Source organism: Eretmochelys imbricata, chromosome 11 (assembly GCF_965152235.1).
Source record: "Eretmochelys imbricata isolate rEreImb1 chromosome 11, rEreImb1.hap1, whole genome shotgun sequence".
In the NCBI taxonomy this organism is placed as follows: domain Eukaryota; kingdom Metazoa; phylum Chordata; order Testudines; family Cheloniidae; genus Eretmochelys; species Eretmochelys imbricata.
In genome coordinates this window covers 4,771,566-4,798,536 of record NC_135582.1, presented here as the reverse complement: position 1 = coordinate 4,798,536, position 26,971 = coordinate 4,771,566, and the positions used below count along the sequence as shown (strand labels likewise).

At 42.8% G+C, this 26,971-nt stretch overlaps 1 protein-coding gene across 3 annotated transcripts in view; it reads left to right on the top strand.

The window, feature by feature from the left end:
• The first annotated feature begins 375 nt into the window (after positions 1-375).
• Positions 376-26,971, top strand: part of XRCC5 (X-ray repair cross complementing 5) — a 71,783-nt gene continuing 45,187 nt past the window's right edge. The window contains exons 1-10 of one of the 3 annotated variants that reach the window (XM_077829538.1): positions 376-510; positions 6,583-6,696; positions 7,389-7,572; positions 9,982-10,030; positions 11,127-11,249; positions 12,216-12,404; positions 15,734-15,848; positions 17,139-17,277; positions 23,031-23,143; positions 26,589-26,651. In XM_077829538.1, coding sequence (XP_077685664.1) covers positions 376-510; positions 6,583-6,696; positions 7,389-7,572; positions 9,982-10,030; positions 11,127-11,249; positions 12,216-12,404; positions 15,734-15,848; positions 17,139-17,277; positions 23,031-23,143; positions 26,589-26,651 — 1,224 coding nt within the window. Of the gene's footprint in view, positions 511-1,435; positions 1,575-6,582; positions 6,697-7,388; positions 7,573-9,981; positions 10,031-11,126; positions 11,250-12,215; positions 12,405-15,733; positions 15,849-17,138; positions 17,278-23,030; positions 23,144-26,588; positions 26,652-26,971 lie in introns of those variants that run through there. The other 2 variants (XM_077829540.1, XM_077829539.1) reach the window with 2 other exon arrangements.

Genomic DNA, 26,971 nt, shown 5'->3' with positions numbered 1-26,971 from the left:
ATCCTCCCCCTCTCCTCTCCCCCTTACGCTCTTCACTTTTCCCCCTCCATCCTCCCCCCCCTTTCCCTCTTCACTTTCTCTCCTCTGTCCTCCCCTTCTCCTCTCCCCCTTCCCTCCTACACCTTCCCCCTCCATCCTCCCCCTCTCCTCTCCCCCTTACGCTCTTCACTTTTCCCCCCCCATCCTCCCCCCCCTTTCCCTCTTCACTTTCTCTCCTCTGTCCTCCCCTTCTCCTCTCCCCCTTCCCTCCTACACCTTCCCCCTCCATCCTCCCCCTCTCCTCTCCCCCTTATCCTCTTCCCTTTCTCCCCTCCGTCCCCTCCCCCTTTCCCCCTACACCTCCCCCGCTCGCCCCGCCCCGCCCGGCTGCAGCGCATGCGCAGGGCGCTCGCTAGGTGGCGCTGTCGGGCCGGAACGCGAGCGCGGCGGGGCCGGTTGCCGGCCGGACGCGGAGAGCGCGGGACCCACCGGCCCGGTTCGGGGCGCGAGATGGCGCGGGGAGGCGGCAAGGTAAGGGCGGGCTTCGGGCCCCTCTCATCCCTGTGGAGCGGTTCCCCCCCACCCCCCGTGAAGGGGGCTCGGGCGCCGGCAGCGCTTCCTCCTCGCTCCAACCGGGGCCGTGAGCTGGGCCCGACTCCCTCTGCTGCCGGGCTAGGTTCCAGCCTCCGCCCGGCCAGCGGCCCCCCCCGTCCCGGCCTCTGGCTGGTCAGTTCCCCCTCACCCGGGTCCCCATCCCCCCTCAGCCTCTGCCCACCAGTGTCCAATACTCCGCCCCCCCCCCCGCGGGTTTTCAGCATCTTCCCGGGCCGCGACCCCCCCTCCCCCCGGGGTCCCGGCCTCTGGCTGGTCAGTTCCCCCTCACCCGGGTCCCCATCCCCCCTCAGCCTCTGCCCACCAGTGTCCAATCCCCCGCCCCCCCCCCGCGGGTTTTCAGCATCTTCCCGGGCCGCGACCCCCCCTCCCCCCGGGGTCCCGGCCTCTGGCTGGTCAGTTCCCCCTCACCCGGGTCCCCATCCCCCCTCAGCCTCTGCCCACCAGTGTCCAATTCCCCGCCCCCCCCCCCCCCCGCGGGTTTTCAGCATCTTCCCGGGACGCGACCCCCCCCCCCCCCCGGGGTCCCGGCCTCTGGCTGGTCAGTTCCCCCTCACCCGGGTCCCCATCCCCCCTCAGCCTCTGCCCACCAGTGTCCAATCCCCCCCCCGCGGGTTTTCAGCATCTTCCCAGGCCGCAACCCCCACCCCCCCCCCAGGTGTCAGCCTCAGCCAGGTGGAGATGAGTCTTTACCCCCATTGTACAGCTGGAAATGGGGGCGTGACTGGGCCAGGACACCCCCCCCCGCCCCCCAAGCCAGGCTGCGGCCGAGCTGGGAGCCAGACCCTGATCTCCCCACTCTTGGCCAAGTGTCTGCGTCACCAGGTTGTCCTTCATTCGTAGAGGGTGCCCGTTGAAGAACCGCTGCCGAGAGTGCCTTGCCCGCTCCGACCATTGGCCTGTTTACCCGGGCATGCTCCCAGGGTGCAGCTGGGTCACTGCCAGGAGTGTGAATGCACCTGGTATTGACATACCCACTCCAGGTAGCTCCCTCAAAATAGAAGCGAAGATATTTCAGTGCCGGCTGCACAGACCTGCTTGCCCCTTCTCTCTTGTGCAGCCAACACTGAAGCCAGCATCACGGTGTCTTTACCTTTATTGCTAGTGAGAGTACTAGTAGGTCTACACCAGGAGCAGGCAAACTTTTTGGCTTGAGGCCTACATCGGGTTTCCAAAATTATACGGAGGGCCAGTTAGGGAGGCTGTGTCTCCTCAAACAGCCAGGTGTAGCCCGGCCCCTGCCTCCTATGCAACACCCCCCACCTTCTTGCCCCCTGATGGCTCCCCCGGGAATCCTGCCCCATCCAACACCCGCTGTCCCCTGACCACCCCTGGACCTCCCACCCCTGACTGCTCCCTGCCGCCCCATCCACCTCCCCTTCATTCCTTACTTGTCCCCCGGTACCCCTGCCCCATCCAACCACCCCTTCTCCCTGCCCCTAACTGCCTGCAGAACCCTTGCCCCTGACTGCCCCCTGCCACCCCATCCAATCTCCCCCTCCTTCCTGACTGCCCCATTCAACCCCCCCGCCCCAACTCTCCTGCCTGCCCCGCCCCCATCCACACCCCCGCCCCCAACTCTCCTGGCTGACCCTTACCGAGCTGCCTGGAGCACCGGTGGCTGGCGGCGCAACAGCTGTGCTGCCTAGAGCACCAGGTCAGGCCGCAGCTCTGCAACTGCACTGCCCAGCTGCCCAGAGCATTGTGCTGCACTGAGGCTGTGGGGGAGGGGGAAAGCAGGGGCCGGGGGTGAGCCTCCCAGGCCAGGAGCTCAGGGGCTGGGCAGGAGTGTCCCCCAGGTTGGATGTGGCCCCCGGGCCGTAGTTTGCCCACCTCTGGTCTACACACTGACCTTCACATCCACGGCTGCAATGTGGATATACCCGCATCCACTTTGCCTGAATCCAGATCCCTTCCTCGATTAAGCACTGGGAGAGTCATGAAACTAGGCCCCGTGAACTGAGGTTTAGGACTGTAATAGTGCCTTTCTGTAAAATGCCACCTGGTTTCAGCTTAGATATCCAGAAAGCTTTGAACATGGTTTCAGATATTGTTAATCCTGTCTGCATTAGGAAATTTAACTGCTGCCTGAAAGGGGTTCCAGCAATGGATCCTTGAAGCTGATATTGAAAATTAGATGCAGGCTAATCATAGAACTGGAAGGGACCTTGAGAGGTCATCTAGTCCAGTCCCTTGCACTCAAGGCAGGACTAAGTATTATCTAGAGTCTTCTAGACCATCCCTGACAGGTGTTTGTTCAACCTACTCTTAGAGATCCCCAATGATGGAGATTTCACGACCTCCCTAGGCAATTTATTTCAGTGCTTAACCACTCTGACAGAAAGTTTTTCCTAATGTCCAACCTAAACCGCCCTTGCTGCAATTTAAGCCTATTGCTTCTTGTCCTATCCTCAGAGGTTAAGAAGAAACAATTTTTCTCCCTCCGCCTTGTAACAACCTTTTATGTACTTGAAAATGTAGACCTGAGAGAGTCATTTTCAGCACTGTTTCAGAAAGAGTGTTTGGCTTGTTGGAGAATGGTGTCTGTCAAGTTCTCTGAAATGGTATTGGAAACAATTTTGTCTGATCTATCATTCAAACCATTTTCAGTATCAGTTTAGGGAAAACCGATGTAAGCACTCTTCCAGTGTGGACCAGGTGAGTGATCCATCCAATATAGTAAGTAGCCTGTCTCTGACAGTAACAGCACTAGATACTGCAGAGGAAGAGTGCACAAAGCTTAGTAATGGACAATAAAAAAAGAGACAAGGTGGGTGAGGTAATATCTTTTTTGGACCAATTTCCGTTGATGAAAGAGAACTATGGGCAAGCTCAAAAGCTTGTCTCTTTCACCAACAGAAGTTGGTTCAATAAAAGATATTACCTCACCCACCTTGTCTCTCTAATATCTTGGGACCAACAAGGTTAGAACAACACTGCAGATGACACACACAAAAAGAGCATTAAAAGAATTGTCCCTATGCATCTCTGGCAGATTAAATTCCTTAAAGACATGCTATCAGCTTGACTTTTTAAAAATAAATTGTTTGAAAACATAGTTTTCACAGACAGCGCCTTTTAAATAGAATGACCTGAATTTTAAAAAAGTGCCTTTGGACAAGTAATAAAAAGGGGAAGTTTCTTGCTGATACTTGGAGGGGTGTTTGGTGTTGCTCTCAGGTCCACCCAAAAGGTGTTTAACTCTCCCCCCTCCTTCTTCGAGCATGTGCCCCCTTTTCAGTTTTCTTTCTTGTTACTTGTACTGGCAAACACCATGCAAGTGAGGTTCCCCTGCAGAGCACTGCACAAGAATAATCTCATCATGCTGGTGCATGAGGGAGGAAGTGCAGTTGACGATACACAAAGTGCTGTTAAGTGCACAAATAAACTGAACAAAAAGGGTTTTTCTTTAATCTTTCACTTTCAGTAAAGTTAAATGCAACTTATTGCAATAGTAGGTTCAAAATGTTCAGATGGAACTGTGGTTTTTCAAGTGTCATTTTATACCTTTTCCATAAAAAAGACAGCAACAGAAAAAGAACATTTCTGCTGTTTCTTTCTGCTCCACTGTCTCAGAATCCCCAAAAAGATGAGGATAAAAACTTATTTTTGGCAAACTTAAAGTGAGACTTTTTCCCAGCGATTTTTGGCAGCGTTAGATTTGTTACAGTCTCCTCCCATGGAGAAAGTAGATCTTGCTAGTGACTTAGCGACCAGTGACTGGTGTATAAACCCAGGTACCACTGTCTACCTGGGTATCTTTGTACTCAAGGTGTAATGCAGTTTTATATTAAGTAGACATGACCAAACACAATCCATACATTTCCTCACCCCACCACTTAACAACTGCTGCTACAGACTCCAGAAAGTGAAGTGCTGTGTTGTTCTACAGTCAAGGCTGTCTATAAATTTAATAAATCTCTCTAAACGTATAGCATTTGATTATTTTCTTCATTCTTATTGGCTATAACATTTCAGTGTTTTACTTAAAATAGTTTTGCAGTATTACCTGGAAATAGAAGCAAAAGATGAGTAATAAAACTTTTCACTTCCAGTAGAGGATCTCGAGGTGCTCTGAAAATGTTAATGAAGTTTTACAGTATCCTTAAGAGAACCAGGAGTTAAAGTTGATGCAAAGGGATTGACTTAGCCAGGTTAACATAGCAGGTCAGGGACTATGACCAATATCTGTTGATTCTCATCCTGTGCTTTAATACCCAGATCCTTCCAATTCTGTTACTTGGCCATTCATTATTATTAATCATGTTTATTACTGTAGTGCCTATGGGTCAACCAAGAATTGCGTCCCATTGTGCTAAGCACTGTAAAAACACATAGTCGCTGTCCTGAAGAGCTTGCTGTTATGGGTTGGGTTAAGGCTTCTTATGGCCAGGCATGCTACTGCCTTATATTTGGAATAAATGTAAAGAAGCCATTGTAATCAGGTGGCTGAAACAACAGCAGTAACACCCCAAAACACAGGCACATGGAAAAGCTGAGTAGAAGCTTAATCTAAGAGGGTTCAAATGCAAGGGCTAGAGCTTTAATTGATGGAACTGTTTTGGTCAGCAAGTGAGTATCTGTTTGAGAGAGACAGCAAAGAGAGAGATACAGAGAGCAGAACAAAAGCCAAGCAGATACAGCCTGGAAGCATGGTGGGTGGCCCTGGGATAAGCCTAGAGAAAAGTTTTGCATCAGAGTGCTGGCGGAAAGAGTTTGATGCTATGAGCAGGGAAGCTGTTTGCTGATTTTTGGTTCCTTCTGTGTTTGGAGAAACAGGACTTAAATTCTTTGTAAATAAACAAGATTGAATCAAAGATATCTGAGTCCATCATTAATTTCTCCCAGGTGGAACAGCATGAAGAGCCCCGAACTTAGACTAGCCACTTGGATCAAAAGGGATAACATTACTGTCTAAATAGACCAGGTGGACACAGGGTACGGGGAAGTGGTATAACAGGAAAGCAGGGTGAACAATGTGATGGCAGCAAATGTAATGTTAGATGTACACTCAGATGTACATTCTTTTCCGAAAAAAGATGACTGACTCCAAGCTAGAAAAAGGCCTATTTACCAGCAGCCCAGCAAAACCAAACATTTTTGTTCTAGGCTTGTGTAATTTTAATTTGCTGCCCACCAGACAAGTTGTTGATGAGCACTTAAAAATCCTTGGTTCAGCCTGTGGCTGAAAATGAAAACTGGCCTTTTGTCATTTTCTTTGCAAATGCCACCTAAGGGCATAACAAATGGATGATTTGCCCATCTAGCTCCTTTGCTGAATTAATCTTCTGGCTTTGTTCATTCAGATGACACAATTATTTAGCAAAAAGAAAAGGAGGACTTGTGGCACCTTAGAGGCTAACAAATTTATTTGAGCATAAGCTTTCGTGAGCTGCAGCTCACTTCATCGGCTGCATTCAGTGGAAAATATAGTTACTTAGGTTCATCAAGACAAGTGGAGACTGAGGAACTTCAGAGGGACCTAACAAAGCTGGCTGAATGGGCAACACAATGGTAGATTAAACATTAATAGGTCCAAAGTAATAATGCTTCCAAAACTGACAAACTGTTTGTGTGGACCCTGCTGACACACTGTTAACTGTTAATGAACTTTGATCTAGTCCCATTTCAAAGAGGATAGATCAAAGCGCATTACCCAGGTGTTAATGCATGTCAACAGGGTCAACGCAGAAAGTCGGTGCAGGCTAGATTCAAACCCCAGCTTGTCGCAAACTAAAGGTTCATGTAGCTAAACCCTGAGACATAATACTGGACTAAATGGACCACTAGTTTGATCCAGTATGGGAAGTCCTATATTCTTATCCTCTGCACAAACGTGTCAAATTAGCAATTAAAATAACAATAGGGATTAGTAATGCAGTAAAGTGAAATGTATATTTTATGTTGATCAAGGAGTGAATTAGCTCCTTTAAGTGATTTCACTTAAGTGTGCCCCATCATATTCTAATTGAGTTTGGTACTTTCTTCCAGGCAGCCATAGTGCTGTGTATGGATGTAGGCTTTGCAATGAGCAATTCTGCTCCTGGAGAGGAGTCTCCGTTTGAACAAGCCAAGAAGATGATGACGATGTTCGTGCAGCGACAGGTACGTGTGTTTTCCGTTTGAGTATGATACACTTAAAAGGTTAGAAATGAAAGAAGGAAAACAGTGAGGCTTGATAGACTCTTTTCTTCGCTCTTTTTATTTGATTACATTTTGTTTAGCTGGGAAAGTAGTTAGAATTATTCTAAATGACTGTTTCATGTGAGAGCAACACTGGCCTTTCTCCCAGCAGATTTTTGTGGATGTCAAGTGCACCAAATGCATCCGATGAAGTGAGCTGTAGCTCACGAAAGCTTATGCTCAAATAAATTTGTTGGTCTCTAAGGTGCCACAAGTCCTCCTTTTCTAAGTGCACCTAGCTTGATCACTCCCCTTTTTTAAGCTAGAGGAGACTTCTATGGGAAAAAGTGCTGTCTTCTTATAAAATGTTTCAGCATTGTTAAAATTTAGCATCATGTAGAATTACTCTAGGAACTGAGTGATCTGATTTTACTCATTTCCCCCATATTTTGATCAGTAGTACTCATAGCAACATGCTAGCTGAATTTAATTCTAAGTTAATGAGCTCTGCATATGCATACATTTTGAAAGGGCTGTATATGTGGTAACATGGAGTCTGCTGTAATTGATACCTAGTTGCAAAATTTGTATAATACGCTTTCTATTTTACATATGTATGTACAACACAGTGTGCATTTTTGGATTTTTTTTTTTTGTACCTTCTCCATCTCCAGGTGTTTGCTGAGAGCAAAGATGAAGTCTCTGTAGTTTTGTTTGGCACAGATGGTACAGAGAATACCCTTGCCAGTGGTGATCAGTATCAGAACATTACTGTACAGAGACACCTGATGCTACCGGATTTTGATTTGCTGGAGGACATACAAAACGCGATTCAACCAGGCTCTGAGCAAACAGACTGTATCCTCTCTGGCTGTACAAAATCTCTGAACCAGATAAAGTTGCATGGAGGACTGGGAGCTTATGTTGTGAAACTGTACCAGAAGTGTTGTTGAAGTCATAACTACTATTAAACATATATTGTCCTTTTGAATTTAGGAGTTGACAGTTTGCACAAGGGCCAGTTTTCCAGATTAACCAATTTTCAAAGTTCTTTATAAGACGTTAGGGGGAGTCTTGGCCCCAGTGAATTGTTTCTAGTATAAAGTACTGAGTTAATTAAGTTTTGAGCACTTCTTGTATCTTCTCCATGAGACTGAGAGAGAAAAATATACAGCAAAGAGACAATGTCAGATTAGGGTCCAAAAATTTTTTTTTCAAGGGACTTAAAAAGCCTAATGCAAAATAGGTTTTCATCAAATTAAACCTATGAAAACCTTTTTTAAAAAAATAAACGCTCCCACCAAAAGGGAAGCACAACACAGTTGCGTGTGCTTAGACATTTCAGATTGATCAGTCCTCATTTCACTGTGAAATGCACACATTATGAAAAGTCACTTTTGTTAGTAACATAGGTGAGAGTTTTTGAAAGTGTTCCTCTTAACATTTCATTTGAAAGTTTTTCCCATTTCTCCCTGTTCTCCTTCTCCACCCAAAAAATAATTGTTTCAAGCTGTAGTCAGGTTGGTAGAGCAGCATCAGGGGAGCCTGCATCCAGTCAACTGTATGTTGCCACAAACTGAATCATATTCTCGGTTTGATGGGTAAGGAGGTATGTACATGGATGCGCTCTATCCAGGGACTTAGGTGTGTAAATCCTGTTTTTAGGCACCATTGCGATTCACAGAACTCCAATTCAGCTGCCCCCTAACCTGTAGATGCCTAAACTCACTTGGTACCTAATTTTTTTCCTCTGGGTGTGTACACTGCAGCCTCACTCTAGGTGCCTGGTCACCTATCTCCCACCTATGCACAATACTGCCTTGCAATAGGTCATCTGGACTCCTCTCTCACATGTAAGCCCCAGAGTAATTCACAGACTGGGAAATATAGGCGTCTGGCTGCCTAAGTTGCATGATGGGGTCTGATCCAGTAGGTGGCCTCTGAGTATTGCTGCTGGATCCGGATCCCTCAGGTGAGTTCAAACACAAAAGCTGGGGATGGAAGGAGAGGAACTTCTTGTAACCTTTCACCCAGTGGATAGGGTACTCGCCCAGGATGTTAGAGACTCCCGTTTAAGTCCCCTGTCCTCCTGAGAGAGAAAAGGGATTTGAACAAGGATCTGTCCCCTGTCAGGCTAACACTAGGCTATGGAATATTCTGATATGGGTCTCCGTCAGTCTCTCCAGTTGAAGTTGTTCCACTTTTATTAAACAATTGAACACTTAAATATGAATTGAACCAGTGAAAAAGTTAGTGTAACTATATAGCCTAGTGGTTAGGGCCTTCACCTGAGAGGTAGCTGATCCCTCAGGAGGAGGTGGGACTTGAACTGGGGGTCTCCCACATTCAGAGTGAGTCTCCTATCTATTAGGCTAAAAGTTATAAGGGAGGTCTGCCACCCCAACCCATCAGGCTGTTTTGTTTCAGACCCCCACACAAACTTAGGTGGCCTAATGCCTGCCTTCCTTCAGGTCATGGATTACTATCAGAGCTAGGCGACTCCTTGCAGCCTGGACTAATGTGCCTATCTCTGAGAGAGGGGTGGGACTTAATACCCCCCCCTCTGGTTGGCATCTCTCACTGGCTAGCTCAGGCGGCTCCCTGCCTAGTGTGCTGGCTTTGTTGTTCGGAGTCTAAGGTGCCTGTCTCTCCCCATTTGTTGTATGGGTAGCCTCAGTGCCTAACTCAGTCTGTGTGGTTGGCAGTGTTGTGCCCGTGATTTTCTAGGCACCTAAAAGTTAGGTGCCATGATGCTCAGTATTGCGGTGCCTAAGTCCCTCTGTGGATCTGGGCCACAGATCTCTGAGCACAGAGATAAGAGCACATCTTCAATTAAATTACTTGAGAAAAGAAGTGTATCAAGATGTCAGAAATAGATGTTTATTATGAAAAGGGGAATTAGCGTGAAAAATTATGTCATATTTTGAAACTACATGTAGTTTTCAGTCATGGATTCCAAATAAAGAGATGATGATAATACAAAAAGTCTAGGTGATAAATGTTTTCATTGGGGTCGATCCTGCTCCTATCATAGCTTTGCTCTTGACTTCAATAGCAGGATTGGTCCCTGGTAACAGTCTTCCCTTTAAAAGTGCAGGGAAAATAGAGGGTTGTAGGAAAGGCAATAGATCGTTTTAATAGGTGCTAGTTTGGTTGTCATACACTAAAATGCTTTAACTGTCTCTGCAACCGCTAAAATAAAGAGAAAAACATGCATGTTTGTGACACAGTCTTGTTCTAAATGTCTTTTGTCTTTAACTCACTTAGTCCTGGATGCACTTGTCGTGTGCATGGACTTGCTTCAAAAGGAAACAATGTAAGTACTGCAGCCTGAGGACTTGCACAAGAATTCTGAAATGGAGTTTTGAGATCTGAGCTGACTCCACTTTAATGCTGCAAGGTTGTGTGACGAGGGAAGAAGCTGCTTTTTAAAAAAATCACCACAATGAAAAGCTATTCCTAAAAAACCCACTAGAGAAACCCAACCTCCCCAAGCAATTTAAGTCACTTGAATAAGAGCTTGCCCACATAGGGAAGTTATACTGGTATAAACTAAGGGCTTGGTTACACTTACATTTTATAGCGCTCTAACTTGCTGGCTCGGGGTGTGAAAAATCACGCCCTGAGCGCAGCAAGTCAGAGCGCTTTAAAGTGCTAGTGTAAACAGGCTCCAAGCGCTGTGAGCCAGGCTCCAAGCGTTCAGAGCTAATCCCCTCGTGGAGGTGGATTATCAGGAGCGCTGGGAGAGCTCTCCCAGCACTCGTGTGCAACCACACTCGCACTTCAAACTGCTGCTGCGGGAGCGCTCCTGTGACAGCGCTTTGATGTTTCCAGTGCACTAGCTGGAGGGGTATGTCTGCGCATGCTGGGAATTACACCTCCCAGCGGCAGTGTAGACAAATCCTAGAGACCTGCCTAGATAAAGAAAAATGCTTTTTTCGGTTGTGTGAGCTTAACAGGATTGGGGGAAAAAAAACCCTTAACATCCATGTAGACACAGTTTAACACCTTTATAATCATGGTCTTGCAGCCTCGGAGGAATTAGCCAGCGCCTTTAGTAAACACCACGGACCAGATCTTCATTGGTATACACTGGCATAGCTCCATTGACTTCAATGTAGTTAAACTAATTTATGTCAGCTGAGGGCCAGGCTTTCTATTCACTTGGTGGGGAAGACATCAGAAAAAGTACACGGACTTCCCCTGAATAATAATAAGAAAGAACAAACCATGCTGACTGGATGTATTCTTGTTGTACTTAAGGGCAGCATGTCTTGACGTTTACCGAATTCTGTTACAAGAAGTTCTAAACTTTATTAGAGACACAGTTTTACATTTTTTTAAATAAGTGTTCAGCAATGATGCAACAGGATTGTTTTATTTCTACAAATCTTCTGTTTTTATTGTTTAAGAGGAAAGAAATATGAGAAACGACACATTGAGGTGTTTACAGACCTTAGCAGTCCCTTCAGTGAGGATCAGGTGGAAATTATCATCGCTAACTTGAAGAAAACGGGAATCTCACTGCAATTTTTGTAAGTGTGGAAATAGCTCTAAAGCATCTTTACAGCTCTGTGCCATTTTCATTACATAATTACAACCATCTTAAATTGTCTGCTTTTGTGGTAAGATGCTGTGGTTTGCTGTAAAGGTGCCACTCCCTGTAATATTATTATTATTTGAATTACTGTAGTGCGTAGGAATCACAGAACAGGACCTCATGGTGCTAGGAGCTATACAAACTCGGAAATAAAAAGATGGCCCCTTCCCCAAGGAGCTGGCAATCTCAATATAAAACAAGAGACAATAGATACAGACAGATGGACGGATGTGGGGAATACAAGGAAACAATAAGTATTGGTCAGTAGGATAGGCAGTAAACTCAGCACACCAGCAGCCAACTGTTCTCAGGTTTTTTTTGTAGACTTCACAGAAAAGGAGGATAATGAGGTAACTGGATTTTTATGGGGAGCTCCTCCCAACCGTGAGGGGCAGCATGGAAGAAAGTGCAAAGGTGTTTGAAAATTAAACAAGTAGGAAATTTAACAGTAGAAAATATACAGGTATTGTCAGGGAGATGGAATAGATCACCTCACAAGTCTTTTTCTAGACGGGCTTCTGTTATTCTTAGATAACTTAATGACATTGTTTGGGGTACAGCAAAATATCATTTCATCTAGAGATGCTAGTTAAACTCTAATGCAGATTGTAACCTACAGGAAAGTGTCAATTTTATTCATGAATTCACCAGCTATTACAGGCTATTAAAACCTCCTACAAAATAACAGTTATTACAGGAATGATGAATAGCACAGCTATAATTAAGGGATTGGGAGGGTACTCTTTGCTGGGGCTTAGAACTGACATTTGAAAGGGCATCAGGCTGAAGAAAGAGTCAATCCAAATGCAATTTTTGTCTCTCTTTTTTTAATCATCCAAAATGAGTTAGTTGTTTTAGTTAAGTAGCAAAATAAATTAACTGTTTTTAATTGTATTCTTAGCTTGCCGTTTCCAGTGGATGATGAAGATGGAAGTGGGGATACGGGCGATGGTCGACATTCTGATATGTGCAGAAACTCTTTTCCAAGGAAGGGCTTAACCGAGCAGCAGAAAGAAGGTATCTGTATGGTGAGAAAATTGATGTTTGCTTTAGAGGAAGAAGGAGGCCTGGATGAAATTTACACTTTCAGGTAAACTTGTATACTCTCCTTTCAGATGCTGGAAGTTTAGTTTCTAATTTCATCCACAAAAAGCTTTAATGAATGAGGTGGCATTTTGTAGTTGTGTAACTTATCACAAATTTGGGTGGGTCCTTTAAATCAACTTCAGAGGCTTTGATTCAAAGAACAGATATGAGAATTATACAAAGTAAAGTGAATTTTCCTTCATATGGTACGCTCTTATAGAAAGTATCCTTTATTCCTCCTCTGTCTTGTGTTTCTCAGAATTTTTTAAGGAGGGTGATCCTCTAAATGAGACTTCAAAAACATATTGAATATAAGGTATTTAGCAGATGAATGCTATTTTAAAATGTGTGTGCAGTGCATGTAAAGCATTTGCACATAATGGTAGCCCTGGTTTCCTGGTCTCAGATTGGTTGCAGATCAACTAGTTTATCAAACTCCCCCAGACAGATTGTGACTGATGGTTGCTTCTTGAAGCTCATGGCTTAATAGCAAACTGCTGTGCTATTGTGTCTAACAATGGACTGTTTCAGTAGAATTGCTAATGCGAGGATAGAAAGATTGTTTTACGGTTTGGTGTCTCCACAGTGAAACAATAAAAATGTGTGTGTATCTTAGAAACACTGCAGTTGCTGCTATGCCTGAGACTTCTCCCTGACAGGTGTTTTAGATTGGTAGCTTCCTCCCCTCATCCTGCCCAACTTATCATTTGGTACCTCTCTTCTTTTGTAGCCATTATATATTTTTCCTCATCTCGGCCTCCAAGGCTGGTTAGAGTATGTTATACGAGAAGGGAAATTTAGACCTTTTATTTGTGGGGAAATATAACACCGCTGCTACGTATTTATTTTCTATTTGACTACAAAGCAGCCTGAGATTTTTCAATGTCAGTAAGAACAGGCTTTGTTGCTGCACCCCAAAACCAAACCAAACAATATATTTTTGATCATGATTATCCTTTAGGATAATCCACATGCATAAAACTATCAGGTGTTCTAAGTCTCCCCCACCCCAAAGCCTCCCCCAGCCTCCTTTCTCAGTCACTGTGGAAATACCACTATCCTGCCTGTCACTCAGATCTGTAACCTGGGCATCAGCTTTGACTTGGACCTTTCTCTGTCTAGGTCCTCACCTTAGGCTATATCTAAATCCTGCAGATTCTTTTTGCATAACGCCTCTTAGTATGTAGCCTTTCTTATTCAGTCACACAGCTAGAACTTGGATGCAGGCTCTCATCATCCCGCTTCTTAATTACTGCAACATCCTTTTTTCTGGCTCTGACAAACGCAGTCTTGCCCCACTCATATGCATTCTGTCTATAGCCATCTGTAGCGCTGCCTCTTGTCTTATACATAGATTATACAGACTCTTCGGGGCAGGGACCGTCTTTCTGTTCTGTGTTTGTATAGCACCTAGCCCAGTGGGGTCCTGTTCCTTAACTAGGGCTCCTAGGAGTTATTGTAATACAAATAATAAATGCCTCTTTTATCTTTACCTTTCCTATCCTGGGCTATAAATGCAGTACAGCCCTGCTTACTCTCTGGTTTCAGGGGAGGTCTGAAACCTTTGGATAAATGGGGGTTTGGCTAACAGATTAAAGCTTTAGTGCAGTTTAAGTTGTTTAAGAATATATGAAGCTTTAGATCAGTTTATTCAGCTTTTATAAAGCAACCTTGCAAAACTGTCATGAAAATTTACTAACCCAGACACAATATCTCCTTTCCTCTTTTTACTATGCTGCTGATCAAAAATATTTTTCCCCCTTATAAAAATAAATAATTTATCCAAGCAGATGGGCAAGTAGAATTTTGTAATATGGTTTTAAGGTCTGATATTGGTTTAAACTGGATGGGGGAAGTCAAGAAACACAATGTGGGACCAAGAAGGCTGGCTACAGGGCAAGAGGCATTTATGCTGTCTTTAAGCTTTTTTTAAAATGCAAGTTTATCAAAGTCCATGTGTGTGTAGATATGGAGTTGTGTGTTATTTAGTGATCAGTTAACTATTGGCCTATGCTGTCTGCAAGTCTACAAGGGCAAAATTTGCTTATGGACTTGGTCTTCACTGTCGGGGAGAACTGGGAATCTATTTCTTCTAAAAAACATAGGAAATTAAATCTAAAGAACTTTGTTAATACAGAATTAAGGTAGCACAATTAAGCATTAAAAAGTTAAGAAATGTAAAAGTTAAAATTGAGTTTTTTACTTTAACTTGACCCCTTGAGTGCATGAATTATAATACTTTTAATTACATGGACACAGGTTTTTAAATACACATGTAACCTAGGTTGTACAAAATGCTATTGAATTATCTTGCATTATTTGATATGACTGTGGCTATGTTTATATTGCCAAAAGGGTGTATTTTTTACAGTGGCATAACTAACATGTATTAGGTAGTTAAAACTTAATGGAGACAAGATGCAGGTAGTTTTTACTGCATTGCGGCTAGGTGAGGTCAACATTATACTCCCCAGCTGTGGTTGACTTCTCCGAGCTACATAGCTGTAAAAACTACATAGCCTTGTCTCCACTAGGATTTTACAGCAAGATAACTACTATCTAACTGTAAAAGCATGCCTTTGTTGGTCGTGAAGACACATCTTTGTGATCATACAAAAGATGTAATGTAATAAATATTCCCTGAGTTAAGACTGTATTTTCAATCTTAATTTTCACATGTTCTGACTTTGAGCTGTGCAACCTTATGCAATATTGTGTTCTGTAATTTTAATGTACAGTCATTTAAAAAAACCTTTTTTTGCCTTATGAGGTTTTTTATCTGCTGTTTGGCTGAGAGATATTCAAAGTAGCTGATTTTATCCTAACTGAGCTGCGAAAAGAGTGTGTATTCATTAACAACTTATTAAAAATGTGTGGAGTGTTAAATACCAAACAAACAAAATAACGTTAATTGAAACAGGATTCTTTATTTTTTCATCTCCAGCCCAGGAAACGTCTTACCAGTGAGAGGTGTCTTTTGTAATTTGGGCTGTTCAGCTAGCTAAATTACTTAATTGGGTTAATGTTAGCTAACTGCAAAATGCTTCCTAAACAACTGTGTAATCTCTTCTTCCCCATAAGAACTGACATGCTGTCTTTAACCTTAATGTCATAGAGACTTTAGATGGAAAACACCTACTAGGTCACCTTCTCTGCCCCCTTCTTACTATGTTCAGTAACAGGAATGTTCTATGTAGTTTATTTTCTAGTGCTTTGTGCAATCCAAGCCAAGCCAGTTGGGCTTCCACCCTTTCCTGAGGAGATTGCATTTTCTGGATTGTTTTTTTAGCTTATCGAAGAATTCATCTCTCTTTTTTTGATTCTTTAATTTAGAGAGAGCCTGGAGCGTCTTTCAATGTTTAAGAAAATCGAAAGAAGACCTATGGCTTGGCCTTGCCAGCTAACTATAGGTTCTAATCTGTCTATAAGGATTGTGGCATACAAATCAGTAAGTTACTAAAATCACATATTTAAGTATACTTTGGCAGGAGCATAGGTAGCTGCACCTTCATTTTTTCCTTAAAGACAAGAAAATTAAATACCTTAAGCTAGATGAAGGAAAACATTATGGTGAGATTTTACATGCGCAAAAACCAATAAATTTAAAGTTATAGTTCTCACAGCAACCATAACTTTGCCATATTAGACATGCATGTTAAAGCATTAAAGTTAACAATATTCAGAAAGAGAAAGTAATTCCTATCCACAATGTGACATTTAATCGTATAAAATTTACAAACCTGACTTAGGGTGTTGCATTCACATGGAGCATTCCAACTGGCTGTCTCTGAAATGCCCAGAAATGAATGAGGCTTAATATTTTCATTATTTCTCAGGGGAAATTGTACTTTTTTTTAGAAATAGTAATAAGGATACCCTCAATTTGAAATCACATTTGTGAGCATAAGTGTTTTACTTACTGTTGTTACAGATCACATGTAAGATTCTAATAACTTTAAAAGATTAGTGAAAATATTTTCTCTCTTTTTTCCATGTTTGCTTTGTGCAATTTGACAGGACCTTACATATAGTCAATTTCACTGTTCAGTCTGTTTCCCCTATTGTTTGTGTGGGTCTTTCACACAGAATAAGAGGAAAAACATTTTAAAAGTAGGAAAACGTGTAACACCACAGCTGCCTATCATGTAAATAGTAACTAGGCAGCCATGTAGTTCAGTGATACTGAAGTGATTTTGGTGAAATAGAGTTTAACTGGTTCATCACCTGAACCTAAAAATAGGATTCTCTTCAGTATTCTGTTGCTTCAAGGCGAAAGATTCTAATTTAGTAATATGCCTGGAGTCTAGAAGGTGGATTTATTAGGCTTGGGTAAGGTCTAATCACTATAGGCTTCCCTTGCCAGCTTCCTGTTTCTCCTCATTTATAATAATTATTATTATAATTATTTGAGTATGGTGTTGTGCTAGGCACTATACTAAGGCAGAGTAAGAGACAGCCTCTACCCCCAAAGAGTTTACAATTTAAATAGGCAAGACCAGCAAGGGTTGGAGGGAAATGAGAGCCATTTGTTTAATCTGAAATGAGAATTGTCAATATAAGTAGAGCACTAGTGATGGTCAGAGCAGCAAATGCTGTTTTCAGCAAATGCTGTTTATTGGTAAAATGACCTAGCACTTGGTCAAGAGAAATGATTCTAGGAATGGATTCTCGTGTTGTGGTAGGGGACCAGCCCCAAATGAGATTTAAATATTCCTTTTCTTTCAATGTTGACACAAAGCTCACAGAAGAGAAGGTGAAAAAGTCCTGGACTCTTGTGGATGCCAAGACCTTAAAAAAAGAAGATGTGCAAAAAGAGACTGTCTACTGCTTGGATGATGACGATGAAACAGAAGTTCAGAAAGATGATCTTGTTCAAGGTATGGGTTATTCTCTCTGTGCCCTCTTAAGACATTTAGGCTTAAATTTGAGGACTTGTTCTCCTAAGTCACTTAAATGTATTTGAAAATCCCACCCTTAGGTGCCTAAAGACGGATTTAGAAGTCTAACTGTGGCCTTAGATTGTAAACTCTGGGGTGTAGGGAGCTTGTCATCTTGTATATCTGTAAAATTCATATTGTTGCCACTGTAGCTAGAGCTGCATGTTTTTTACAAAGACAAAATAATACAAAATAAAACAACAACAAAAATGGATACAGCAAAATAAAACAAAAAACCTCATCCTGCAGTTGTGGCTCCTGGTGCACTAGGTCACACTGCCACTTCATCATGATCAGCGTATGATGGCTGGCGGGGTTGCTGGGCCAAACCCGAGCAGTGCTGTGACCCCATGCGCCAGGTCCAAATACCCAGAGCAGGAAGCCAGGCCCAGCCCTGCAGGACCAGAGCCACCACTGCAGGGTGAGTGAGGGGTGGGCTCACTCTCCAATCCCCACCTCGCCCCAGAATTCCCAGCACCCTCTCCACTCCCCATCTATCCCCTGTGTGGATAAAATGTATAACACGAAATAACACAAAATAACCTCCCACCCCAAAATTATAAAAAAATAAAAAGAATTTCACGGGACTCTAATATTGCAATAATAATAATGCCAGGTAGGAACTAGAAGGCAGTGTAGCAGTTCCCAAGCTGTGCTCTGTGGAGCACTTGTGCTTCATGGTGGATGGGCTGGTGGAGGGTGCTGACTTTTTTTGTTTCCAGATGTTACATTGCATCAAAATATATCTAAAAATAAATCAAATACTTTCCTACCGTTATAGCAGTTGCTTGCATGGAAAAGTATGTGCCACAAGGATATTATACAATTGTGAATGGAAGGGGCTGTGGTCTCTGTGATGATGAAAAGAAGGGGGTGTTAAGGGGATAATCTCTCTGTTAGATGTGGTTCTCACCATGAAAAAGTTTGAGAATTAGCTTTACCATTTAGACTAAAAGGAAGTTTGAGGTGCCACAGTGACGGAATGCAGGACAGTCCTCACAGCATGTAAATTTGTGTTTTGCACGGTTTAGTTTCTCTTTGAATGCAAAGAATTCAATTTCTTAGATGAATAAAGGCACATCTTCAACTTGAAATACAGTCCATTTTTAAAAATTTAAGTTAAAAATTGTTTCAAGGGCAATATCTGCTTCTCAGTCTCCCTGGGTATGTCTACCCAGCAAAGAAAAACCCGCAGCTGGCCCGTGCCAGCTGGCTTGGGCTTGTGGGGCTGTTTCATTGCTGTGTAGACTTCCGGGCTTGGGGTGGAGACTGGGCTCTAGGACCCTGTGAGGTGGGAGGATCCCAGAGCTTGGGCTCCAGCCTGAGCCTGGAAGCCTACACAGCAATGAAACAGAGCCACAAGCCCAAGTCGGCTGGCACGGGCCAGCCGTGGGTGTCTAGTTGCTATGTGGACACACCCCTATACATTTTTGAGGGTACGCAGTCACATTTTGCTATTTTAAAAAATGTTTCTTTCTCTTGATGCTATTTAAAAGTCTTACACAAATGGGGGAAATAGAATAATTATACAGGGGAGACAGTGCATGTGACTACAGAAGGTCAAGTGCACCAAGTAAAATGAAAAAATAGAAATATTTTTTTTCTCAACTCCTTTAATTGTAGTAATCTTAGGTGTTGTTTGTAACAATACACCGGACCCTTGCTAGAACACGCGTCTATATAATGCGAATTCGGATATAACGTGGTCGCGGCCATGGATCCCAAATTTAAGGACAGTAGAGTACAATTTTTTTGAGTATAGATGCGATAAATCGACTGCTGAGCGCTCTCCTGTCAACTCTAATACGCCACCAGAACGAGGAGCACAAGCGCAGTCGACGGGAGAGCGTCAGCTATTCATGTAGCTGAAGTTGCATATCTTAGATCGACCCCCCGCTGTAGTGTAGACAAGCCCTAAGACAATTGCTGTAGGCCTAGAACACCATACAAATGTAATAATAATTTACAGGTACAGTACTGTATTTATCTTTAGAAAGATGTCAAAAATGTCGGGCAAAAGGAAGGCTTACTCAGTGCAGGAGAAATTGGATGCTCTCGAACAACTTAGAAATGGCGAAACCCAGGCAAAGATTAACCGCGATATTGGCATTAACGAGTCCACCTTTCGTGGATGGCTAAAGAATGCTGACAAGCTTGGAACTTGCATTCATAACCTGGATGAAGAGCATGGCCTTCAAAGAAAACAAGCCCGTTTAGCGAATGATGCTGATCTTGATTCTGTGGTGTACATGTGGTTTGTGAAAGAACAGCAGAAAGGCATTCTGATCTCTGGTCCGCTTATAGCCATGCAAGCGGAAAAATTCGACTGGGAACTTAATAGCAAATTCAGCAATTTTAAGGTGAGTTCAGGTTGGCTATGGTGATTTCAGAAAAGACACGGAATCTCTCAGATTGCAGTTTCGGGAGAAAAACGCTCTGACGCCGACGCCGCGCAATCGTACCCTGCAAAGCTGAGGGAAATTTTACAGGCAGAGGGTTACTCGGTGGAACAGGTTTACAATGCAGATGAAACAGGAATTTATTATAAAATGTTGCCCGATAAAACCCTGGCTATCAGAACAGATGAACGTAAGAAAGAAGGATATAAACGGGCAAAAGATTGCCTTACTTCATTGTTTTGTGTGAATGCAACAGGCAAGCATAAATTAAAACCATTGTGCATTGGAAAGTCTCTCATGCCTCAGTGCTTTCATCATGTAAATGTGAATTGCGTGCTGTTTTCGTACAAGAACTCCAAAAATTCCTGGATGACCAGAGAGATTTTTGAACAATGGTTCTTCACTGAATTTGTCCCTTCTGTGCGAAAGCATTTGCGGGCAAAACGCTTAGACGAAAAGGCCATTCTTTTGCTAGACAACCGTCCAGTGCATCCTCCGGCCAAAAGACTCAGAACCGGTGACGGTAAAATATGGGTTGAATACTTACCTGAAAACACGACTTCCAAAATCCAGCCGCTTGATCAAGGTGTTATCGCCATTTTTAAGCAGCCCTATCGACAGAACTCGGTACGACAAATGATAGAAAGCAAGTTGTCTGTCACCGATTTTCTGAAGAAGTTGACTATAAAAGAATTCTTTTACATTGGCGGCAATTCCTGGAATTTATTACGGACTGAAACGATAAACCGCTGTTGGATGGTGGGACTGAGAGAGTCGTTTGGCCACCCGCTCCTGGAAGAAAATGAAGAAAGCAGATGACAGTCTGACAAGGAATTCAACTTTGAGGGATTTACAGAGGAGGAAGTTGGAAGAACAGACATGGAGTGGATGCAGGAGCTGTGCCAGCAACTGTCCGGGCTCGGGGTAACTGTTCTGCCACAGAATATCATGTTCTGGATAAGAGGTGACGATGAAGCAGAAGAATTTTGTCCCGTTGCTGAAAGTCTAACGGATGACCAAATTCTTCAGGCCGTACGACCAAACAACATTCCAGAAGCTGAAGAATTGGCTTTCGTCATGGAAGAAGAAGAGGAAGATGAAGTGGACGTCGTTCCAACATCAACTGCGACCGTAGCTGGCTTAGAGACTGCTTTGAGATGGTTTTAGGCGCAAGACGTTGAGCCTATAAAAATCATGCAGCTATGTAGCCTTTTGCAGTTTGCAAAGTGGAAGCAGCACAGCAGCAAGAAGCAAAAGCAACTCACCGACTTTTTAAAGAAAAACTAGACTAGTTTATTGTAATGTTGACTTTAAATCTCTCATAAAGCAACACTTTTTTCCTCGTTTATTGTTTCCGTCAAGTAGGAGTTTATTTTCTAAGATTTTCTATACTTTATGGATGTGACATTTACTGTGTACAGTAATTTCATTTTAACGCAGTCCCTGCTATAACGCGGTACTTGGCATGGATCCCAAATCCCATGTTCTAGCGAGGGTCCGGTGTGGTAGGTTAAAAATGTTCATACATCTGTGTGATTTTAAGTTGACTGTGTCTCTTTAAGCAGAGATGATGTAGTTAGGAAAAAAGCTAGTAAGTAATGTTAATTTAGTGTTCTGTGCATATTTCATAATTTCAAACTTAAAAAAAATCCGCTTATAGGGTAGATTTTAGGTAGGGTTCTCTTCGAATTCCACAGCATCTTTTCCTGCTAAATTATTGCCATCACTCCAGTTAATTTGGGGACACTTTCTATTTCCTTCAGTATGCTTAAATGTTTCAGATGAGTTTGTAATTGCCATGTCTTCAGTGAGAGCAGGATTGGGTCTTAAATATGGATCTATCCATGTAGACTTATTAGAGCGGGGGGTACATTTATTTGCCTGTTAGTAGTAGTTCTCTAAGATGGCACTGTCCTTGGATCTAAACTAACTCACCTCTGGATAGTTTTTATATTTTGGGATTTGATTAATAGACTTTAAGGCCAGAACTGACCATTATGATAATCTAATCTGACCTCCATCATAACAATGGGATTTTAGAGAGCGATTCCTGCACCACACCCACATGTTGTGGTTGAGCTACAGCATATTTTAAAAAAGAGGCTAGAAGTTTAAAATCTTGGTAACAAGGCTACGATATGTTACAATATATTGAAACACTCTTGATCCTTCCTCACACCAAAGCTGCTGCCTGCTTCCTCAAGCAGGGTCAGAACATTCTAGAAATCTTTGAGCATTCCTGACCTCCTTCTGCTGAAGTCCTGATCTGTGAATGCCTGTCAGATACTTTCTTCAGAGAAAAGCAGTAGTAAATAGATACAATTTACTTTTGATTCCAATATCAAAGTAAACTAAAGAGACCAAAGATGTCTTCACCCAGTGGCCTGACGTTCAACTTCAGTTAAAGAGCTCCTGATGTTTCATAGATATTGTTGAAGAACATTCTGTTTACAGAGTATTCTGCACATTGAGCATGTTTTTTGAGTTTTGCTTTTTCATTTTCTTTTCAAATTCCTAAGGAAGTGTACATGGAAACAAGTTCTTCATTTTGGGATGTTCATTGCTTCTGGTGTTTATTCCCCACCTGAAGACATCATCCTCAGGCTCTGACAGCATCAGCAGCTAAACAGAAGCTAATTGTGGTATTGCAAGCAGAATATTGTAACTTCAGATTGGGGAATAAGCAGCAAGAACCAAGTGATATGCTCCTAGGAAACAAAGATCCTGATTTCATGCAAATATCCCTAGTAATAACAAGCAAACGAAGCCAAATACAGAAATAAACACTAGATCAACTAATCTCTTTATAGAAAGGTTTTTGCTTTTCCATGAGGCATCAGTAGTTCTTTAATATCCATTTTAATGGCACTTGGTCTCTGAATTTTTTGTGGATTCCTTTCTTTGAGTCCCCTGCTGATTTGTGTTATGTTTTTGCTATTTTTATTTGCAAGGAGTGCTCATGCTTTTTTCACTGAGTATTGTTTTGTGAGTATAAGGTGTTGGGCAGTGTGATAAGTAAATATTTTTTTCTTTCCTGATATCTGCAAAAGTAGGTACATTATGTAAAATGATGCACAAGAAGTGTAACTGTTTTTTTGTGATTTGCAAATTGTGTCTATGGAGTGTGTGATTATTTTGTTAACAAGAGAAAGTAATTTGATATAAATTACAAAATTAATCGTATGGGGTATAGCTATGGGGCATGCATGCATTGTTAAAATATTCAGAGTGCTAATTTCAGTGTAAGAAATGTAGGCCCTTATGCTTAGCAGATGCTCATCTCTTCTTCTCCAGGGTTCTGCTATGGGAGCGATATAGTTCCTTTCTCCAAAGTAGATGAGGAGCAAATGAAATACAAAACCGAAGCAAAGTGTTTTTCTGTACTAGGATTCAGCAGATCATCTCAGGTGCAGTATTGAACTTCTTCCCACTCAATTACTGGATAACTGTTGAATACAGGTCAGAGTCACCAGGGGACAATGATGCTGTATTATGCTCCAGTGAACAGGTGCATGTTGTGTGGGTGGCTGTTATTAGGTGTGCAGGGACAGTTCACATTTGCTGTGTCCAGTGGATCTGGACTCCACATAGGTCACTATAAAGGGGGCATTTGAGCAAGATTCATCATTGTGGCCTCTGGCTCATAATTATACAGAGCCAATGGTCACAAATCCTCACTTAGGGGTGGCGGATGTATTGCAATCCCTACTTTAGCTCAGGAGCTGAAGTAGTGGTTGAAGAAGAAGCTTCAGAATTGCCCCACCCTCTGCCAGTGTCAAGGAAGCGGATTCCTCCTTCCCCAGTCCCAGGATAGTTCCCTGCTCAAAATCCTCTGGCTTTGTCCAAGTCTGTGTGTTTATTTCACTGTACTACCAATAGAAGCTCACCAATGTTTGAGAACTCTTGGAAGCTAAGTGTCTTAATTCTAACTCTTTTAGGATTAAGTTATGAGCTGTGGTTTTCCTCTTGTTTTCATTAAAGTAACAAAAAATTAAATGTAGTGATTGGTTCACAAAATTAGGGCTCAGAAGCAGTAAGTGTAGGAAGATTATTATATATCTTTTAAAAGTAGATACATACACTATAGAGAGACATTAAAGAGTGTTTGTGGATATATTCTAACTCTTTTTCTTGGAAGCATTCATTTGGCCATTCATCACCATGGCATCTGGGAGCCTTACAAGGCTTAAAATGAGACATTCTCTATCTCAGTAAGAAACCAAACACTTTGCCTTCCTGCTATCTACAACTTCGACAATCAGCTAGGAAAGCAGGATTTAATCATTTGGGAAGTCCTGGACAACGAGATATCTTGCCTCATGTTCTAAAAATGGAATATACACATACGCATACACATGAAAGCAGTAAATTTTAAGCTGGCACTACTCTTCCCTTTCCAGGAAATCCCTGATAGTGGTTATGGGCATCTACGCATCCTCCTGGAGTCCCACAGGGCTCAGTCAGGTTGCTTCTTTTATTCACTATCCATGGTGAAGTCATTGGGGGGGATCATAAGATACTGAGCCTCAGTGCTAGCAGAATGCTGAATGCTCCCAAATCTACTTCTCTGTCTTGTCAAGTCTCCCAGATGATACAGTGCCTTGACAAAATAGGGACCTGGATGAAAAGCAGAAGGATCATTAGCCATCACCATGAAAAACAGAGGTGATGCTGATCGGCAGAGGGCAATACATAGAAAGCTGTCAGACGCTGCAACCATCCCTCTATTGTCCACAGGTGCTCAGCCTCAATCTTGCTAGATGTGTCCGTGAACTCTTTTATAACAGCAGTGGCCCAAAACATCTTTGACTAGACAGGAGTTTGTGCCATTTCCTTTCACGTGAGAATCTAGTTACAACAGCCCATCCCTTAATCACCTCCAGACTGGATTATTATAACACGGTCTGATCATGTGGGCACCCAGAAAGTAAAGCTTCTACTTTAGAAAGCTGCCTTTCTACTAAAACAGACCAGTGGGAATACACTGCGCTAGCTCTTCACAGAACTACATTAGTTACTTATCCTGTTCTGAGTCCAGTTCAAGATTCTGAGTAGCTAAAGTCCCTTATTTGTTCTAGAAAGGCCTCATCTACCATCTCCTCCTGATTTGCCCCTTTAGAACCTAGTTTAAAGCCCTCCTTGTTAAGTTGATGAGTTGTTGTGTAAAGATGCTTTTCCTCTTCTTGGTCAGATGGGTCCCATCTCTTCCCAGCAGTCTTCCTTCCCAGAACAGCATGCTATGATCAAGAAAGCCAAAGTCTTCCCATCAACACTGTTCGCGCAGCCATGCATTCATTTCCAGAATACACATATTCCTGCCTGGGCCCTTACCCTCAGCCAGGAGGATGTACAAGAACACAGCCTGCACCCCTGACTCCTTCACCTTCACTCTGAGAGCCCTGTAGTCACCGCTGATCTTCTCATGGTCAGACCTGACAGAATTATTTGGTGCCCACATGAATGAGCAGTGTGGGAGTAGTGGTCAGAGGGATAGCTGAGCCTCAGTAACCTTTCTGTAACGTCTTAGATGTGGGCTCCAGCAGGCAGCACACCTCCTGGGACATCGTGTCACACTGGCGGATGGGTGCTTCCGCCCTCTCAGAAAGGAGTCCCTGGCTTCCACCACCCTACTCTGCCGCCTACCTGGGTGCAATGGCCATGAACTTCCCTGCCTTGAGACAGGTGGCTCCCCCTCCTCAGCCATTGGATCTGCTCCTCCCCTCCTTTTCCAGTGCAGCATACTGCATGCAGCATATTAACCAGAGAAACTGGAGCAGTTCCAAATACAGGATTAAAGAGGGAATAAACCCACCTTATATCATTTTCTCAATGTACCAAAGCAGCTTTTTCAGTCATTCGCATCCCTCAGGAAAGAAGATCATAAGGCATCTTCTTATTACTGTTTTTTAAACTTTGATTTTTAATTTATAAGCAATACCATGTAAATCAAGAAATCATAGAAGACTTTAAAATACAGAAAGGAGATGTTAGTTGGCAAACCAAAGAAAATGCAGCGACATATATATCTAGGTATATGTGATGCTCGACACCATAGTATTTCAGCTCCTAAAGACAAATAGGAAGGAATAATAGTAGGTACAACAGGTTGACTTCAAGAACTTCAGGAATGGTGCTGATTTCTGAAGGTCAGATCCTCATCTGGCATAAATTGTCATTGACTTAAATGGGGTTACGACAGTTTACAGCTGCTGAACATCTGCCTCCAAATCTACATCCAGGAGCCTTATTATCCACATGTTCAAAGGTTTTTAACATACTGAAGAGAAACAGTACCAAGCATGCTTTAATCTTGTCTGTGACTTTCTAAATAGTGTTAAATAACATGTAGAACTGTTCACCCCAAGACAAATGTTCCATGAGCCCAGTATTTCATTTCTTTATTGCCCATTCATACCTACCAATGGCTACCACATATCCTGGAATTTGTTAGTTCAAGTCTGATCTCAGACTGAGAATTTTGCCAGGTTGTAAAAGCAAAATGTGGATGCTGAATCGTATCTGTCCCAGTGAAATGTAATTTTCCCTTTGGCAGCCACTGCCACTCTCCATACAGACTAATAAGGCTAGTGCAGCACCTTCCAAACATCATTTGATAGAATGGCAGTTCTCTGATGAATACTGCAAAATATGAGTAGTGTTCCACGTGGTGTGGTAAATGGAAACAGAGCAACATATAAGTTTTATATCTACCGTACATAGTAATTAAATGCTCTGTCCTTACATGTGGGTATTATGTTTGTTTCTTCTAGTGTAGAATTAATTAGTTGGTACAATTAAAAATGACATTTGTTTTAGATCAAAACTAATAATTTTAGAAACTTTAATTTATAGATCCAGAGGCATCACTACATGGGCAACCAGGTTCTGAAGGTCTTTGCAGCAAAAGATGATGAGGTAAGATAAATTAATTTTAAGTTGAGTGGGGGCTCACTGTGAATTAATGGTAATGAGTCTGGCAGTAATGATGGTGTAGGGGTCCTTTGGTGTTACTAAAACAAATACATTCTTCACTATGCAACTTACAAAGGTCCAGATCCAGGTCTCATAGAGGTCAATGGGAGCAGAATTGAGCCAAAAATGAATATCATGTGTCCAATCAGAAATGAGAAATTTGTAAGTTTCACTGTTGTTTAATTATACCTGGGAAGGCTACAAGTGTTTGTAAATGGTGGCCTGATTTTATGTGGATCATTGTATCTCAGACTGTCTCATGG